The following is a 19,455-nucleotide window of genomic DNA, read 5'->3' as shown; positions in this document are numbered from 1 at the left end:
TGGAATTAAACCACCAAAGCTTACCAGATGTCTACAGATATCCGGTTTGATCATTTATAAATTTTTGAGCTCACATTGTAAAAATAGACAAAAAAAAAGGTTCTGTTCCATTGCACTTAACTGATCATAACTTGGTATTTGAATTCCAAATACCTCTATTTTTTTCCAACTTTGAATTTGCAAAACTAAAAAAACAACGCCATAACACTTGGCTTTTTCATAAAAAAAATTGCTAAAAATGCTCAAAACGTAAATATTTCAAATCATATAAAGCTCGCCTGGATGTTTTAATCATGGTTATTGTGAGGACGGAAAATGGTCTTTAATACGAAAGTGGAATCATACAAGACCCCTCTGTTTGAACACCTCAAACATTGCAGATCCAATCTTTGCTGGTGATTCCACAACTGTCACACCAGCTTCCTTGAGGGTCATGATTTTGTCTTGTGCAGTACCCTTTCCGCCTGATACTATGGCTGCAAATTCAAAGGGGAATTACTTGAGCTAAAAGCAACCCTTTACACGGTATTAAACATCAACACAAATGGGTATTTGCTTAAAAACTAACAAAATAAGTTCAGGTGATTTCGAGAACAAGAATATGGAATAAGTAAAATGCCGTTTTCGTCTTTTGAGGTCTTGGCCAGTTTTGCGACTTTCGTCCAAAGGTTTGTTTTTCTGCATCTAGATCCAAAAGGTTTGAAATCTTGCCATTTTCATCCGGCTCATTAACTCCATCCGTTTTTCTCCGTTAAGTCAAGAATTTTTTCGTCGTTTTTGTTAACTTAAAGGGCAGTTCGGTCTTTTTTTACTTTATGTACAAGCATTTAGAATAATGTACAAGTATTCAAAAGACCGAATTGCCCTTTAAGTTAACAAAAACGACGAAAATATCCCTGCCGTAATGGAGAAAAATGGATGGAGTTAATGAGCCGTATGAAAATGGCAAGATATCAAACTTTTTGGATCCAGATGCGAAAAAACAAACCTTTGGACGAAAGTTTCAAAACTGACCAAACCTCAGGGACGAAAATGCCATTTTACTCATTTGGATAACTTAATCAACGTAAAAGGGTAAAACTGTTAATGATGAAGCATGATCATAAAAAGTACTGTTATAATAGATTGAGTACCTCCAGCATGACCCATACGTCGACCAGGCGGAGCAGTAAGTCCAGCAATGAAGCCAACGATAGGCTTTTCGGTCCCACTTTCCTGTTTTCATATAATAAAAATAAAGGGATCATAAGACACTTGCACCACAAGTTTCTGCAACTAAACCTTATCATAAGCAGCATATTTCTTTATGAAGCACACCCAATGCAATTGTTTTAATGTTATCATGCTATAGCTATAGGACTTGCCAAAATCAGCACGCATAAATATAAGAACATCCTAGTATAAAACAAGTTTGTTTCTATTCATTGTTACGGTTAGGGTTAACAAGAGATTTCATCATTACAAGATTATGCCAGCTGAACAAGTGTACCAAATCTTACCTTTATAAGGGCAGCTGCATCTTCTTCTGCAGTACCACCAATCTCACCAATCAAAACAATACCTGAAATTACACATAGCCCAAGTTTCAAATTACGAATTAGAAAAATTAAAATAATTACATATTGGACCTTTAGAATAGAATAGCAGATATTCAAAACTGATAAAGTTGACTTTTTAAAAAAAAAAAAAAACCTCAATTAAAATTCATATTTGGATAGTACTTTGTAGTTTGTAACACGAAGTTAAGATAGCTATAGACTAGATAAAAAGTAGATTAAGTTACCTTCTGTCTGAGGATCATCAATGAATTTTTTCATACAGTCAACAAAGTTGGTCCCGTTGAAAGGATCCCCACCAATGCCTACACAAGTGGATTGGCCTAAGCCAACAACAGTTGTTTGGTAAACCTGTAACAAATTAAGACAAACCATTCAAGAAAGCTGCATAAAAGTTGTTTATACTTTAAACTAATGTAACTTATAAGATAAGCTATATGATATCAAGAATATGCGAACACAAAAACTTTTGACCCAGGCTTTTAAGTGAATATTTTACACCAAGAAATAGATAAAAATGCACAAAAGGGATGAGCAGCACACAGCCTATACAATTTTTTTACGCCTATAGGGTTTTCAAGTGCTAACGTGAGCCTTGTAAGCATCAAAAAAGTGAAAAACATAAGTTAATGGAGTAATGACAACTCAAACAAATCTTACTGCTTCGTAAGTTAGCGTGCCGGACCGAGATACAATACCAATGCGTCCTGGTTTGTGAATATAACCAGGCATAATTCCAATCTTGCATTCTCCAGGCTTAATGATACCAGGGCAGTTAGGTCCAATTAACCGAGTTTTTGACTGTTGAAGAAGAGCAGCCTTTACCCTAACCTGTACGCATAACATTTTAAATCGATAAACAGTTAGTATTATTTTTACAGCAAAAGCACATGCAAATATTTGTATCAGACAGCTTTAATAAAATAAATGCAGGTTACCATATCATGTTGTGGTATTCCTTCTGTAATGCAAACGATCAAATCCAGTTCAGCCTCCAACGCCTCCATGATCGCTGCTGCAGCAAAAGGCGGAGGCACATAAATTACGGACGCATTCGCCTTGGTTTCAGCTTTTGCATCTGCAACCGAGTTGAAAACAGGTAGCCCCAAATGCTCTGTTCCACCCTTCTTCGGAGTAACTCCACCAACCTACAAAACATTCAAAAATATTCACCCCCTGCAAACGTCATATACCAAAAAAGTCTCGATCCAACAAACTAAAAAAGCATTTAGACCAAACACAGACTACGAGTTATGGTAGCCGACAGTTGAAATATCAAACGGATACATAAGAACATCCGTAACATATAACTTTCTAAGCAAGTATCCTGTTGAAAAGCACACATGCTATAATAATAATAATGTATGACAATTTCAGAATTCCCCATTGATTTTCATAAATACACATTTCCAATATAAACTCTAAAAACACTTATTTAGTTATTTTGTTCACAAGTTTATTGTGATTAACTGTATTGCTTAGGTTATTAGTCCAACAGTATGTTACCACCTTATTAACCTAACCAGTGTCATTTTCGTAATTAACAATACAAAACCAAACAACCATGTTACAGATCACACTCACAATCTAAACCCTAGATCCAAACAAAATGATATCGTGACAAAAACATCAAGGTATATATATGTATATAATTACCATCTTAGTGCCGTATTCAATTGCTTGTTCGGTGTGAAAGGTGCCGTTTTTCCCGGTGATTCCTTGACATATGACGCGAGTGTTTTTGTCAACGAAGACAGCCGGTGGTGGAGGAGCAGTGGCGAATGAACGCGAGTGAGAGATGGAATTGGAAGATGAAGATGTGAGTTTTGATGAGAGATTAGCGATGAATCTAGCTGCTTGACGAGACATCTTGGCTGGCTGCGAATCCCTCTTCGTCAAAAACCTTTACGGAGAGAGACGACTAATACAATACGCTGCAAGAAGAATCCAAAAAGGGCAACCAACATATTTGGGAAAGCTACTAATCGGGTCGGGTTGAATCGGATCCACTTGTCTTACAATTCGGGTCGCACTGCAACAAGGGAATCCGGTTGGTATCGGTTCGTTGCATTATAGTAAGTACCGAACCGACACACAATATAGCAATCGAAAAAGAAAATTAGAAAAAGAAAAGGTTGTTATACAGACAAAAGGATGTAAATACATGTTTTACATTGATCTAAAACTAAAAGACGAATATTGGTAACGATTTACGGTAGAAAAAAAGTATTCTATTGCGATAAGTTGAGAAAATTATAAGAAAAAATAATGTACTGGTATTGATTTTGTTTGAACGGTATTGGTTAGGTTCGTCACAGTAAAGAACAAAAAACACCAACTATATTTAACCTTGTTTGAATTAAACTTTTATCGAATCAAGAATAAAGAATAAGTATGTTGCAATGGTATCTATATACTATATATAAGCATTTCCCATGTCTAAAATTGTAATTTCCCTTGCAATTTGTAAGATGGCATATGAAAGGCCAAGTTAAAATGCCTATTTTTTAACCATTTTGTTCCATTTCTACCCCTACTCTCTTCGTAACTCAACAACTCAATAGATGCCTACATCTCGACTCCTCTCCCACATTGAAAAAAACTCTTCGCCACTACCATAATTGAAAGCAATGAATGCCATCAATGTAAATTTCCTAATTAAAATAATTTCCTCCTCTGCCCTCGAGAAAGAAACCTAATCGACTGATCGATCGACATCCTCAAAATCAAAGCATTCTTCACATGATTGAATGCTTCAGTTTCTTTACATCAACCGTCGCCCCATTCATTCAATTTAATTAGGAATTCTGAAGATTTTCGTCTTTGTTTTTCTCTTCTCAAAACCACCCGTTGCCTTACATCACGAATTAGGTCAGTCGATGATGAAGACGCGGTTAGTGATGTCGCAAATGAAGATGAAAGCCTTTTAAGATTGTTACATTCCAACAGTAAGTTTTCATCACTAACACACCTTTTCAATTAATGGATGTGTTTTCTTTACACTCATTTGATTTGGGTTGAGGTTGAATTCAAAAGATTATATTATTTGCCCCTTTGGTTGCAGAAAAAATACTAAAATTTACAACATTGAAAGTTGATGCATCATTGCAACAAAGCATTAGAGAAAAAACTAAACCATCCAATCGATTGCAACAATCAAGGTAATTGATGGTGTAGTTATTTTCATGCCATTGATTTTGATTTTAGAATATGGTTACTACTGAAAATATGTTTATATGTTCTTAAAGATGAATATGGTTACTGAAAATTATTTATATCTTCTTACAGAAATATGACTATGGGTTGGGAAGTGCTGATTATGTTCTTATATTTTTATTATTTAGAGGTGGTAATTTTGACCCTTGTGCTTTTCAGTTGGTTAAATTGGGCAGTGGATGATGGAAAATAGTGTATAGTTAAAACACACGGAGCTCCTTTTTTTCTTGGTTTTGCAATTATCCTCTATGTACTACACTGTTTTCAATCATTCAACTATGGAGGCATCAATTTTGACCCGTTTACAAATAGTATGGCATATGGGTCGGGATTTGGGGTTGCTTTTATCTCAAACAAGTCAAAAAAGAAAAATGAGCTATATGGGAAATGAGCTATATCTTCACTTGAAAACGGGCAATCTCCAAGTTGGGTCCAGAGCACCCGACATGTCAGTGTGCTTTCAACACCTTCGGTTGACATTAACCAATCTGCAGAGGTAATCATAGGTTTAATATTCATATGACATTCGGATCTATTAACTGTAAAATGTGGAGGAACAAAATTGACATGAGTTTGTTAGTGTTTTTGTATTTTTTCTAATCATTTTCCCACACATAATTCGTGTTTCTAGCAGGAGAAAACAAAATCTGAAGAACCCGAATCTTCAAATGTCAATGAATCGAGCTCATCTCACAAGCAGCTCATTCAACATCCAGGTCTATCTCTCAATTTCTTTTATAGTTTTTGTCATGTAAGAAAATAAATAATCTAAAAATTTGCAGCTTTTTTTGTGTAAATAGAGTGATGTTATATGAATGGCGTTTTTTGATGTTATATTTTTAACATTCAATTGAATTTGACAATATTGAGAGATCTACATTTTGTGCTCTATTAATCTATTATTATATAGCTTTGCTAATATGTTGTACGAATGTCGTGAAAAAAATGCAGGGAATACTTCAGTCGCTGGGAAGAGTTTTAGAGTTTTGAAGAAGATGCGATTTATGCCTTCATCCTTCTAATTCTCATAGATTGTTGACTGCACTTGTTGACTCACAGCATAAAAAGGTAGGGTCAAAAAAACTGTCACTGACATTGACCCTGAGAGGGAGAAGGAGCAAAAGGAGAAGGTTAGATGATTAAAGTATCTATATATAAATTCTTATTAAAATCCATGGTTTAGAAATTCTGTTAATCAAGTTACTGGTGTTCAGGCTGAAAGTCAAACAATTAGGGTCAATGAACTTCTTTGTAAGAAAAAGGAAAAAGTTAACCGAAAGTAAACACAAACTATGCGTAGGGAGCGCCAACTTTCACCCGGTTTCTTGGATGATGCACTTGATGAGGCTTAATTCTAATGATTTTATTATCATTTAAGCCTATGAACATGTTTTATAGTTTATGAACACATGTACCCATATGGAATCGAAATTGCCACATCTAATTATTGTAATTGAAGTTCATAGCTCTGATTATCAGGACGATGAACAAGATTATTACGATTCTTGGTGTTCTGGTGCTCGACGCCACTTTGAAGAAGACTTGGAAATGGAAGCTCGGACCGAAAAACGTATTATAAATGCCAAGAAGGTATATAAGCGTAAAAACATAAAAAAATAAAAACTTCCCTTTTCTTTGATATTGAGGAAGCACTGGCTGATAAAGCATCAGAAGAGGAAACATCATGCATTACTCTTTTTTGACATCATGTCTATTAAGAACTCTAGATTTTTCAAAATACCTCATTTTCTCTTTTAACGAAATATTTTTTGGAGTTGAAGCATAAAGCTTCTGGAGGCAGTCTCAAGAGCCATGAGATTGAATCAGATGAGGAGTCTCCCCAAGAAAGGCAGCTGCCGCATCTCATCGTCGAAAGGCACTTGTTTATGATAGCGAAGAGTAAAATATATGCGAGTTGGTAAGTAAACGTCATCTATTCAAAAAATTTATGTTTTATATATTGCATTAGTAGAGCTCTAATGAAATTATAGTTTGACCGTATTTAGATTTTGTAAAATTCTGAATTCTAAATTATTGTTGGAATTATCGGGATTGATCTCGGGACTACGTATTCATGTGTTGGTAGTGATTTGCATATTAAAGTGATCCTTATAAGTCGACTTGTTTGTACCGAAAATCTTTGAAGTTTAGAAAGGCTTGTTGACTGTTAAATTATGTTTGGCTTATGTGGGAATCAGTTTATTTAGTTTTTTTTCTACTGTTCTATAGTTTCTATAAAATAACCTGCCCGTGTTTCGATCATTGTTGTAAACGGTAAGTGCTGGTGGGAAGTTGGTGATTTGATCATGTCTCACGTTATTGACTCCGCCGCAACGCGCGGGTCTCCCACTAGTATTTGGAAGTTTACGACATGTTATATTATATTACTAAAATCACCAAAAGAGTAAATAACTTCACTTTATAAAAAATTGGAGAGACAACTTTGAAGACATGTACATTTATACGTAAATTACTAGTACATTACTATTCAAAACTCAAATTTTAGTAAAATTTATACCTAGACGTAGATAGGTATAAGCACGGAGCAAAGGTATAATCAAAATTTTTATAAACATTGTATATACAAGTTATAAGCGAAGAACAAAATATTCATAAACGTAACACGAAATTGCATAAATCAACCTTTATGTTATACCTAAACTACACTTATACCTTTCACTATGAAATCGGCAAAACTCAACCTTTATGTTCATATTTTGTAACATTCTATAACCTTTACAACTAACGTCGTCCAAAAACTCGGTTAAGTTACCTCACATGCTTTGCATGTGAGGGTACTATGGTCTTTTATAACATAAATGTTGATTTGTGTAAAAAGATTATTTATAACATTAAGGTTGATTTGTACAAAATGTTATTATATATAGAGTTAATTGCCTGGATAGTCCCTGTGGTTTTATGTTTTTTTTCATGTTAGTCCTTGATGTGTGTAAAATGCAACATATAAATTACATCAAATGAGGCATAAAACTAACCCTTTTTAAGTACTAATGTTGGAAAAAGTGTGTTTTTGTCTTCCTTTTGTATTTTCAGGATTAAATGAGCTCAAATTAACAAAAGAAGCAAAAAGGCAGCTAAATCTAACATAAATACAAGAAAAGGAACAAAAGTGGATTGCCCGACCCCTCGACAGCATCCTCCCAAGCAAAACAGAGAAGGCAGAAGACTGAACACGCCCCGTGCTCAGCGAGCACGGGGCCGTGCCCAAGAAGCAGCAGAAAAACCAACCTGTAGAAGCTTCTATTGCTCACCACGGGGGCGTGCCCAGTGAACACGGGGGCGTGCCCAAAGTACTGCAGGCGCATTAATTGTAATTGCGAATTACAATTAATGAGGAGAGATAGTGTCAGACAGGCACGGGGCCGTGCCCAGGCCTCTGTTCAGTCTATAAATAGGAGTGTTTGGCTTCATTGCAACTCATCCCTTGGCACACCACCTCTCTCACACTTCATCCACCACCCACCACCATCCACCACCATCATCCATTGTCCATCATAGAGTGTGTGAGTCGTATCGGGATCCAAGATTGATCGTAAGAGTTCTTGACAATCAAGGCCATGTTTGCCTAAGTCTCTTACATCACTTGGTGAAGACAAGTGTTTAGTATAATACTTTTTATTTTTAATCTTTTGCACTTTTTATTTGGTTTTGTATTAATGACTTTAATAACTAGTTGCTTATGTTGAAGGTGACTTTTCCTTATCGTTTGTCCGTGGTGTCTTGGCATTATTTTACTGTCTATATAAAATAAAAGATTTTCACCATTCATATCTCCATGGTCTATATGGAGGTATGTTGGCTGTCTGGTCGGGGGTTAAGGGAACGGTTTGGTAAGGGTCTTGCCCTTGTTCAGCGTTTAGAGGTCCTGCAAGGGACCTGGGTCAAATTTAGTAGGATATCCTTCAATACCCAAAGGTATTGGATGGCGGGGATCCAAACTCTTTGACCCCCTCATAAGTTAACTACTATTAATACTATAACCCGACTATTTAGGACTGTATCCCTCCTGACTCAGACTACTTAGTCGAGGGTAACGTCACCTCCAAAAGAGGGGCCTACCATAATTTGCATTAATAACTTAATTCATTATCTTTCAATAATCCGACCCTTTAGGATTGTATCCTTGCTGACTCAAACTACTGGGTTGAGGGTAACGTCACCTTCAAAAGAGGGGCCTACTACAATAACTAAGATAATCTCTTAAACAAGTGCAAAAGTGCGAAAATAATCAAAGGTTATACTAATACACGAGTCGTATCCAAGTGATTCATCTTGTCTATCTGTTTTTTTTATTTTTATTTTATTTTTCAGCATTTAGTTAGTTTTATTTTCTTAGTTTAAAAATCTTTTCTAACATTTTGATTTGATTAGACGTTGAGGATAAACCGGTACTAAAAGCTCTTGTGTCCTTGGACGACCTCGGTATTTTACCAACACTATACTACATCCACGATGGGTGCACTTGCCCATATCTGTGTTTAGTGTTAGTAAATATCGTGTTTTATAAATTTAAAACTTGGCTAAAAAGAGTAAAAAGGGCTTAAAATATATACCAAAAATATATTACACTACACGCACATCAAGTTTTTGGCGTCATTGCCGGGGATACAAGGATTTTAAGAAAGTTAGGAATCAACGGCCTAACCATTTTTTTATTTTCTTTTTAATTTTTTAGGATTTTCTTAGTTTTTCAGCCTCTACAGAGCTCAGCACGGGCCGTGCCTGCTGAACACGCCCCCGTGCTCAATCATTGGAACTGGCAATCTTGTTTTAAGTCAGACAGTAAGCTGAACACGGGGCCGTGTTCACTCAACACGCCCCCGCGCCCAAGATTCAGTTACTGAAAACAGAACCGTTAGATCTCGGCGGTTGGTAATTTCTGACACAAACATGAGTGATGGTAATTCTTTTTACTTTCGGCACTCTTATGGTACGTGGTGTCAATTATGTGGAGGCAAACATAAAGAATTAGAATGTTACTTTCTAAATTATAAGCCCCACTATATAGACCCACCGTCTCCCTATAACCTTAAGAGGGGGGAAAGTAAAATAATCACTATCTCTCCCTCGAATACGCCCAGCCAGATATTCTGGGAGAAATGCTCCTTGACGAGTTATTTCAACTAGAAAATCTAATTTTAAATTGGTTAAAAGAGCTTAGGAAGGATTTCATTAATCCATCCCAAGACGACGACCATGAAGAAATGTTGGGATCGCATTCCAACAACCTTGTTGCTCCCAAAAATACCTTCAGTTCTAGCGAAGACTTGGACGATAGCCGTCCCTGTGCCGATTGTGCCGTGAAGGACTCTCCATCGACTTCGTTCGGTGCATACATAGACCTGAGCGATTCGGCATATACCTTCTTTAACGAGAGCCCGGGAAAGGGTTGGACTTGTCCACCTAGAATAAAAATAGGAATTACCCTCACCGACAACCTCTTGCGTTCTCGCCTTAGTCTAGGACAATTAAGGTATCTTAGGCACTTTGGGGTTGTTCCAACCAGTAAGGAACCACCCGATATCAATAAGTTCCTTAGAAATTAAAGAAACTCCATAGGACAGCTTCCAGACACGGGGTCGTGTCCAGGTCAGCACGCCCCCGTGCCCACCTAAAAGATTCTCTGCTGATTTCGTCAGAATACGGACAAAATGTGTCAGGATTTTTACTGCACACAGGGCCGTGTCCAACCAACATGGGGCCGTGTCCAGTGCGCTGTCGTTTTCTTTAAACGCAGCCTGATTCCTGCTCATTTTTTACCACTTCAAAAGACAGAGATTCCTGGGATCTTCACTCATACTATCCTAGGTAAGCTCTAAAAGAAGGTTCCAAAGAACCCTCTTGTCTTTTCCACTTCCATTCATTGCCTTCTTTTTCAATTTTTCATAACATCTCTTCCACTAAAGCTTGGAAACTCCATGATTCCAGCCTTTGGTGTGAAGTTTGTAAGGTTGTTATCCAAGGGATCTTACTCAAAGTAAGTTATATAACTTTGTTTTAAATTATCTGTGCTTAAAACTCGAATAAAAACCATAAAAATAATTTAAAACTCCAAGATTCCTTGATCTCAAAACCTGAAGACAACTGGACACGGGGCCGTGCTCAGCGAGCACGGGGCCGTGTCCGAGGTTCTGTTTCATAAAAATTGAACTCTCTTCGGTCTATTTCCCAGAAATGGCAAGCAGAACTAGCGGAGCATCTTCATCAAGAAATAACCGACAGGGGAGGAGATCATCAACGGCAGAAGACTCTCTTGTAAACTATGTTTACGCCCTAAGAGAGGCTATTGATGAAATGACGGGGGTGGAGGAAGCATTGGTCGACCGTATCAACCATCTAACGGTGGGACTGGAGGGATGTCTCCGAGAGGTAAACCTCTTGCACCAGAGGTTAAACCTCCTCGCCTCTTTTCCTTTGGTTCCTATAATAACCCAAAGGGCGTGGAACGTGGTCCCCAAAGTCATCATACCCGCCGAGTGGTACGCCATACACCCGGAACCTCCGCAAGGGATAGTGCAAGGAGTCCCGGTGGTTGTTCCCCCTCCTCCACAAGATGTTGAGGAAAATGAAGCCGCCTTCTTCCTCCCAAGGGAAATAGAGGAATGGCTTTAGCAACATTTAGGAAGAGAAACCATCGGCCGAGAGTCCTACTACATCGGGAAACTATTCCCGAAATTTTCCAAACAAACAGTAGAACTCTTTATGATAACTTTGTGTACCTTCTGACCTAATTAGTTAAGATTTTTCTTTTGTTTCTTTTTATTTTTCTTTTTTTTAGGAACATTATGTAAGATCTCTCTATGATTTTAATGGAACGATGGTTTTAATGTTTGAATGATGTTGTAAGGAATAAAACACACTCATGGTGGTCAAGGATGAAAAGGGAAACGAGAAACATGGCCCCATGCACAAAAACAAAGCCACCCGACAACAATTTCTCCATTACAGTAAGTTCAGCACGAGCCGTGCCCAGCCAACACGGCCCCGTGCTAAACACCCTGCAGACAAATGCCCAGTTCAAGTAACTGGACACGGGCCGTGTTCACCGAACACGCCCCCGTGTCCAGGCTTCTGTTTCTTTTCTTTAATTATTGTTACTGGCACCTGAACACGGGGCCGTACCCGGTCCCCACGGGGTCGTGCCCAGACTGCTAGTAACATAAATTTTTGCTTTAACACAATGTTACACATTCAGTCAACCTAAAAATCTATTTTTGGGACCCATTGAGGACAATGTGTAATTTAAGTGGGGGGGGGGGGATGCTAAAACCTTGAATATTGCAAGTCCTAATAACAAGCCTTACACAAAACTCTATTGGAGCCGCTAATCACCCCAAATTTTTTTCAAATTTTTTTTATTTTTTTTTACTTGTCTAAAGTTTAAGTTGGGAATTCTAAGATTAACAAGGTTATATTTTTACAAGTTTACAACCGATAGCGTCGTGATAAAAAGAACCAACATAAGAAAATTATGAAACGGCATGACAAGCCTAGTTAAAATTCGATTATATATACTTGATCACATAAAAACCCATTCCCACAAAAGTGAGTTTTGAGCCTTTATTGAGCATACAAATATACATCTTTACGCTAAATGCTCATTTTTCGTTTCTTGTGTGATTAGCCGCTTGGTTCTTACGACTCTAGAACTTGCCACGACAATTCATTCCCGGTCCTTACCAACTTATACCCAAGTAAGTAAATGATGGAGGCATTAGGACTAACCTTTTTTCTTTCAAAACCATTATTTTTATTTTTCTTTTCACCTACCAAAAAAAAAAAAAAAAAAAAAACTCCCCCTAGTTAGCCCCTTTGAGCCTAAACCTTTTCATTTCTTAACCCAAAACCCTTTTTACCCACCAAAAAAAAAAACCCTTTTTATTTTTACCCTTTATTTTAGTAACAAGCTCGGTTTTCGTGTGACTAAAAAAAAATTTACAATGAAGTTAGAAATAAACAAACAAAGCTCCTCAAACAAAAGCTTGTTTGAAGAAATACTTCATTAAAAATAAAAAAAAAAGTCACAAAAACAAAATGTTTTACGAAAACCGACGTTTTTTACGACTTTCGCCCTTTTCTACTAACCACTAAGCCAACTACCCACCTTTAGTCCAAACCTAACCCTTCATCCAAAAAGTCCTCTTGATATTTACAAAGGTATAAAGTTAAAAATGAGGAGGATTGATTGCTTGGCAAGCTTATGGTAGGAATAAGTTCCATGCCACTCTCGAGTGATTCACTAAAAATACACCTTCGGCCGAGTGTGAGTGATTTCTCCCGTGAGGTATGTGAACTTGTATATAAATGGAATTTTAGAAAGGTATGTTATGCCTTAATAAATAATTTACCTAATGAAAAGTTTTTAATAAATCATGACGAATAGGATTGTAAATAAATAAAAGTAAAACCCAATAAAGATCTTGGATTCCCGACACTCTATGACAAGCCAAAACCTTCTCTTCTACCCATTCCATTTGGGAGTGTAAGCCACATATTAAAGAGTTTTGCTTGAGGACAAGCAAAAGTTCAAGTGTGGGGATATTTGATGTGTGTAAAATGCAACATATAAATTACATCAAATGAGGCATAAAACTAACCCTTTTTAAGTACTAATGTTGGAAAAAGTGTGTTTTTGTCTTCCTTTTGTATTTTCAGGATTAAATGAGCTCAAATTACCAAAAGAAGCAAAAAGACAGCTAAATCTAACATAAGTACAAGAAAAGGAACAAAAGTGGATTGCCCGACCCCTCGACAGCATCCTCCCAAGCAAAACAGAGAAGGCAGAAGACTGAACACGCCCCGTGCTCAGCGAGCACAGGGCCGTTCCCAAGAAGCAGCAGAAAAGACAAATCTGTAGAAGCTTCTATTGCTCACCACGGGGGCGTGCCCAGTGAACACGGGGGCGTGCCCAAAGTACTGCAGGCGCATTAATTGTAATTGCGAATTACAATTAATGAGGAGAGATAGTGTTAGACAAGCACGGGGCCGTGCCCAGGCCTCTGTTCAGCCTATAAATAGGAGTGCTTGGCTTCATTGCAACTCATCCCTTGGCACACCACCTCTCTCACACTACATCCACCACCCACCACCATCACAACACCATCATCCACCACCATCATCCATTGTCCATCATAGAGTGTGTGAGTCGTCTCGGGATCCAAGATTGATCGTAAGAGTTCTTGATAATCAAGGCCATGTTTGCCTAAGTCTCTTACATCACTTGGTGAAGACAAGTGCTTAGTATAATACTTTTTATTTTTAATCTTTTGCACTTTTTATTTGGTTTTGTATTAATGACTTTAATAACTAGTTGCTTATGTTGAAGGTGACTTTTCCTTATCGTTTGTCCGTGGTGTCTTGGCATTATTTTACTGTCTATATAAAATAAAAGATTTTCACCATTCATATCTCCACGGTCTATATGGAGGTATGTTGGCTACCTGGTCGGGGGTTAAGGGAACGGTTTGGTAAGGGTCTTGCCCTTGTTCAGCGTTTAGAGGTCCTACAAGGGACCTGGGTCAAATTTAGTAGGATCTCCTTCAATACCCAAAGGTATTGGATGGCGGGGATCCAAACTCTTTGACCCCCTCATAAGTTAACTACTATTAATACTATAACCCGGCTATTTAGGACTGTATCCCTGCTGACTCAGACTACTTAGTTGAGGGTAACGTTACCTCCAAAAGAGGGGCCTACCATAATTTGCATTAATAACTTAATCCGACCCTTTAGGATTGTATCCTTGCTGACTCAAACTACTGGGTTGAGGGTAACGTCGCCTTCAAAAGAGGGGCCTACTACAATAACTAAGATAATCTCTTAAACAAGTGCAAAAGTGCGAAAATAATCAAAGGTTATACTAATACACGAGTCGGATCCAAGTGATTCATCTTGTCTATCTGTTTTTTTATTTTTATTTTATTTTTCAGCATTTAGTTAGTTTTATTTTCTTAGTTTAAAAATCTTTTCTAACATTTTGATTTGATTAGACGTTGAGGATAAATCGGTACTAAAAGCTCTTGTGTCCTTGGACGACCTCGGTATCTTACCAACACTATACTACGTCCACGATGGGTGCACTTGCCCATATGTGTGTTTAGTGTTAGTAAATATCGTGTTTTATAAATTTAAAACTTGGCTAAAAAGTGTAAAAAGGGCTTAAAATATATACAAAAAATATATTACACTACACGCACATCAGTCCTCAACTTTTGGAAATAGCAGTTGTGCTCCCTGTAGTTTGTTTCTTTGTTACTCGGATAGTCCCCGGGCCTAACAGACGTTTGTTTTAAACGTTAAGTCCCATAACGTGGTTTTACGTTTTTGTTACTCGTAATGACGAAAATACCCTCACGTGAGGGACACGTGAGGGGATTTAACGTTTAAAACAAACGTCTGTTAGGCCCAGGGACTATCCGAGTAACAAAACAACAAACCACAGGGAGCACAGATGCTATTTCCAAAAGTTGGGGACTAAACATGAAAAAACATAAAACCACAGGGACTATCCGGGCAATTAACTCTTATATACATAGTAAAATATTTTTTTACATATTATATATTTAGAATTTGTTTACTGGAGTTTATTAAAGATTATTTTAAACGTCAAATTAATTTAGTAGTTTCTGTTATCAGTATAAATTATCTAATATTTTGTTTTTATAAACATATACATAAAAAAATACCTTTTAGTTTGAGTAGTTTTAAAACATCCGGTATAATTATAAAAATATTTCGGATATTACAATAACTTTATTTTTAAAGAACTTTTTGTTTTATTTATACTTTATATAAAAAATAATTTATCTTGTCATTATTATTTACTTTATAAAAATATTAAAATCAAAATTTTTATAAAATAAATTTAAAACTGATTTTTTATATATATAAATATATAATTATTAACAAATAATAATGTGTTTTCAAAAAAAAATATTTACTATATACAATAACAATTTTTGCAAAAATCAATTGTTATAAATAATCTTTTTGCACAAATCAACCTTTATGTAATCAAAGACCATAGTACCCTCACATGCAAATCATGTGAGTTAACTTAACTGAGTTCTTTGTAAAGGTTATAGAGCGTCACAAAACATGAACATAAAGGTTAGGTTTTGCCGATTTCATAGTAAAAGGTATGAAGTGCAGTTTAGGTATAACATAAAGGTTGATTTATGCAATTTAGTCTAAAGGTAATTATAATAATAGAATATTATAAAAAATAAATATAAAAAAATTGAGCTACATGCCTACTACTATTCATGATCACTTCTAAACTGTATATAGTACTAGTTGATGCATCGCTCGCGTTGTGTGCTGGTAAGTCAAATATTTCTTAACCAATTAAAAAAACTACCATAGTTTTGCTAGAAAAAAAAAAAAACTAAAACGATAGCAAGACCATAATTTTGATGTCTTTGGCAAAACTGTAATTTGTCAGGATTAATGAGCAAGTGTTAGACAGCTCCTTGACACGGATAAAAAATTAAATCGAGTCAACCAATAAACACAACACTTCTATAGTTTTGCTAAAAAAACTAAAACAATGGCAATACTGTAATTTTGTACTGAGGACAAAATTATATTTTTTTGACTGCGGGTAAAATCGTAATTTTCCAAAAACTATAGCGGCAACAATACTTTAACTTTGAAGAGGGGCAAAGCCGTAATTTTGAACTGGGGTTAAAATCGTAGCACGCCCAGGCCAATGGGGGAGTGTCATGCAGCAGCCTGGCACTATTCCCCCACACACCCTTAAAAAAAAACAAAACAATGGCTATACTGTAATTTTCAACTGGGAGCAAAATTGTAATTTTGAGCTATAGTAAAACTGTAATTTGGCAAAAGCTAAAGCGATGTCATTACTGTAATTTTAACCAGGGGCAAAATCGTAACTTTGAAAAGGGGCAAATTTGTAATTTTGAGTTAGGGGTAAAATCGTAATAAACCTGGACCAATTGGGGAGTGTCAGGCAGTTGTCTGACACTATTCCCTCCATTGGTTTCGTATATATATAAAATACATAATAACTAGTGATAAATTGCCTATACTTTGCAGTGGGTTCTACATACGGTGGGGGTTAGTTTCAACAAATTTTACATCGGTATTAACCTTGTGTACATAATTCGCGTCGAAGTGTTAATAAATGTAGATGTATGAATGTTCACAGTTCGGTTTCAAATCGTGAAACCATCTAAACCGGTCATCAGTTTGGTTTCATGGGTGGTTTTTCACTCAACTTTTTGTTGGTCAGTTTCAATATTTTTTAAACCGTGGCGAACCGTTTAGTTTACGTATATACCAATACTAACCGTCAGGGGCGTAGGTTAGTAGGTGCCCGGGGGTGCACCCGCCCCCTCCAATGTTTCGGTTAGAAGTGTATAATTTTCGATTTTTCATATGGAAATTTTAAAATTATATAAGATCGCCCCTCCAATTATTTTGCCTAAATATTTACACAATATATAAGCTCTTCACCACCACCACTCCTGCCGCCGACCACCACCACCGCCCTAGCATCACCATCGTAAGCACCATCACCGCCTAACATTCTCACTCCACGTCTCTCTTTTCTTGGTCGATTGCAGCGGTGGAGTGATGTCAGAGGGTGTGACAAGATTCCAGATTTGCAAAATCGTAGATCTGCAAAATCGAAGTGTGAGAGGCTGGTGGAATGGTGCAGTTTGCTCGATTCAGAGGTTGGATCAAATGCTTGCTTCTATTCATAGTGCAAGGTTAATTATTACATCCCATTTGATTTCTGAACTGGGTTTTGTTAAAAATTGAATCTTTTTTAACTTTTTTTAAGATTTCCCCTTTTTAACTTGTGGAACAGTGTTGAAGAAGTACATGCATCTCACTTGTATAGTTATAAACATGGGTTTATAGGGTTTGTAGTGGCTGTCACAGTGGTGGTGGTGGGAGTTGGTTGGAGAGAGAAAACTGATATCGAGATAAAGAGAGATTTGTGATGGTTATGGTGGATAGTGGTGGTGGTGAAAAAAGAAGGGGAAAGAATGAAAAAGGTAAGAGACAGAAGTGGGTTTTTAAAATTAGGCTTTAGTTTTCTTTAATTAAGTTGGTAAAATGACTAAAATACCCTTAACAGGTTAGATTTAACTGAAAATTTTAACTTGGTTAGTGCTAAAGGACGAAAGATGTAATGAGTTTTTCGGATAAAGGATTGTAACTGTAATTATTGAAGTTAAAGGCTATCCATTGCAATCCGATACAAACATAAAGGACGAAAAATGTAATTTACCCTATAGAAACAACTATATAATAAGGAGTGGCTTTTTCATCTGCTGGATCCATGAAACTTTCACTTTATTATTCCTATTTACGATCTACAAATACAAAAACTGAACGAATATATTAAAAATTTAAACTGTAGCGAACAATTTATTTTATGGTTTATACCAATAGTAACCGTACCGTATATAATTGAACCATAAAAATTTTGCGTAGGAGCTTTTAGATAGCTCATATAATATATATATATATATATATATATATATATATATATATATATATATATATATATATATAGGGGACCGCTAGAATGAGAACCACTCCGAGTTGTAAGAACCGCGAGAACCACACCATCCGAGTCGCCGTTTACCACGATTTTTTTACAACTAGATGTGTGTATTATAAACACATCCGTAAAAAAAAAATTTTAAACGCCGCGCCCGAGGGGGTAGTTTTTTACACCACAAGTTTGGTGTTTTTATTTTTTTTTCTTTTTTTTTACACCAAACTTGTGGTGTAAAAAACTACCCCATCGGGCGCGGCGTTTAAAATTTTTTTTTACGGATGTGTTTATAATACACACATCTAGTTGTAAAAAAAAATCGTGGTAAACGGCGACCCGAATGGTGTGGTTCTCGCGGTTCTTACAACTCAGGGTGGTTCTCATTTTAGCGCAATTCTATATATATATATATATATATATATATATATATATATATATATATATATATATATATATATATATATATAGGGGAAGGTTCTATGCAGAACACAAAATATTGCGAGAACACGCAGAACACAATGAATCACCTATTTTTTACAATCCTAAAAACCTAAAAAGTAAATGAAAATGTTGCAAATGTAATATTTATTGTTTCTTACACTAGAATTTAAAACAAAATATGAAAAATTTTCACTTTTTTGTATAACCTACACATATGTAGGTTATGTGTAGGTTAAATTACCAACACGTATGTAAGCTACGTGTAGGTAAAGAAATATGGTTTTTTTATGTATATATAATACACATATGAATGTAAGAAACATAAATTTTAAAAAAATATGAAACTTAAATCCCAAAATGTAGTATTTTCGAGTTGTTCTTTTTGTTTTCGCAATAGTTAGTGTTCTGTAATGATCCCCATCCTATATATATATATATATATATATATATATATATATATATATATATATATATATATATAGGGTAAAGTTCATGCGAGAACCCCCCAACAAAAAAAAAAAAAAAACGAACCCCCCCCCCCAAGCTAAATGCTAAAAACTAAAACCCCCAAAAAAACCTAAAAAAAAACTAATCCCCCCCCACCCAAAAAAAAAAAAAAAAAAAACGTAAACCCCCCCCCACCCCCCAAAAACCTAACCCCCCCCCCCCCAAGCTAAAATGCTA

At 36.2% G+C, this 19,455-nt stretch overlaps 1 protein-coding gene and 1 long non-coding RNA gene across 5 annotated transcripts; one reads left to right on the top strand and one right to left on the bottom strand.

Moving 5' to 3' along the window:
- Positions 1-80: 80 nt before the first annotated feature.
- Positions 81-3,509, bottom strand: LOC110864849 (succinate--CoA ligase [ADP-forming] subunit alpha-1, mitochondrial). The gene is made up of 7 exons (XM_022114013.2): positions 3,213-3,509; positions 2,495-2,704; positions 2,217-2,387; positions 1,784-1,907; positions 1,500-1,561; positions 1,134-1,215; positions 81-476 (listed from the first exon to the last, which is right to left on the bottom strand). Exons 1-7 carry the CDS (start codon positions 3,423-3,425, stop codon positions 340-342), a joined length of 999 nt encoding a protein of 332 aa, XP_021969705.1. The 5' UTR covers positions 3,426-3,509; the 3' UTR covers positions 81-339.
- A 581-nt stretch (positions 3,510-4,090) lies between these two features.
- On the top strand, positions 4,091-7,887 carry LOC110864847. 4 transcript variants are annotated; one of them, XR_004860208.1, is made up of 8 exons: positions 4,097-4,504; positions 4,621-4,717; positions 4,932-5,268; positions 5,407-5,488; positions 5,724-5,902; positions 6,252-6,362; positions 6,554-6,690; positions 7,827-7,887. It is a non-coding gene; the product is annotated as an uncharacterized LOC110864847 (long non-coding RNA). The 4 variants fall into 4 exon arrangements; XR_004860209.1 differs by lacking the exon at positions 7,827-7,887 and having other exon boundaries at positions 4,091-4,504; positions 4,845-5,268; positions 6,554-6,887; XR_002550114.2 differs by lacking the exon at positions 7,827-7,887 and having other exon boundaries at positions 5,404-5,488; positions 6,554-6,887.
- Positions 7,888-19,455: the final 11,568 nt, after the last annotated feature.

This window comes from Helianthus annuus, chromosome 6 (genome assembly GCF_002127325.2).
Source record: "Helianthus annuus cultivar XRQ/B chromosome 6, HanXRQr2.0-SUNRISE, whole genome shotgun sequence".
In the NCBI taxonomy this organism is placed as follows: Eukaryota; Viridiplantae; Streptophyta; class Magnoliopsida; order Asterales; family Asteraceae; genus Helianthus; species Helianthus annuus.
This window is presented reverse-complemented; position numbering and strand designations above follow the sequence as displayed.

Coding starts and splice junctions, on each gene's coding strand:
- LOC110864849 (XM_022114013.2), bottom strand. CDS start 3,425: ATGTCTCGTCAAGCAGCTAGATTCATCGCTAATCTCTCATCAAAACTC. Junction 2,705..3,212: donor TTGAATACGGCACTAAGATG/GTAATTATATAC, acceptor AATGTTTTGTAG/GTTGGTGGAGTTACTCCGAA. Junction 2,388..2,494: donor GAATACCACAACATGATATG/GTAACCTGCATT, acceptor TTATGCGTACAG/GTTAGGGTAAAGGCTGCTCT.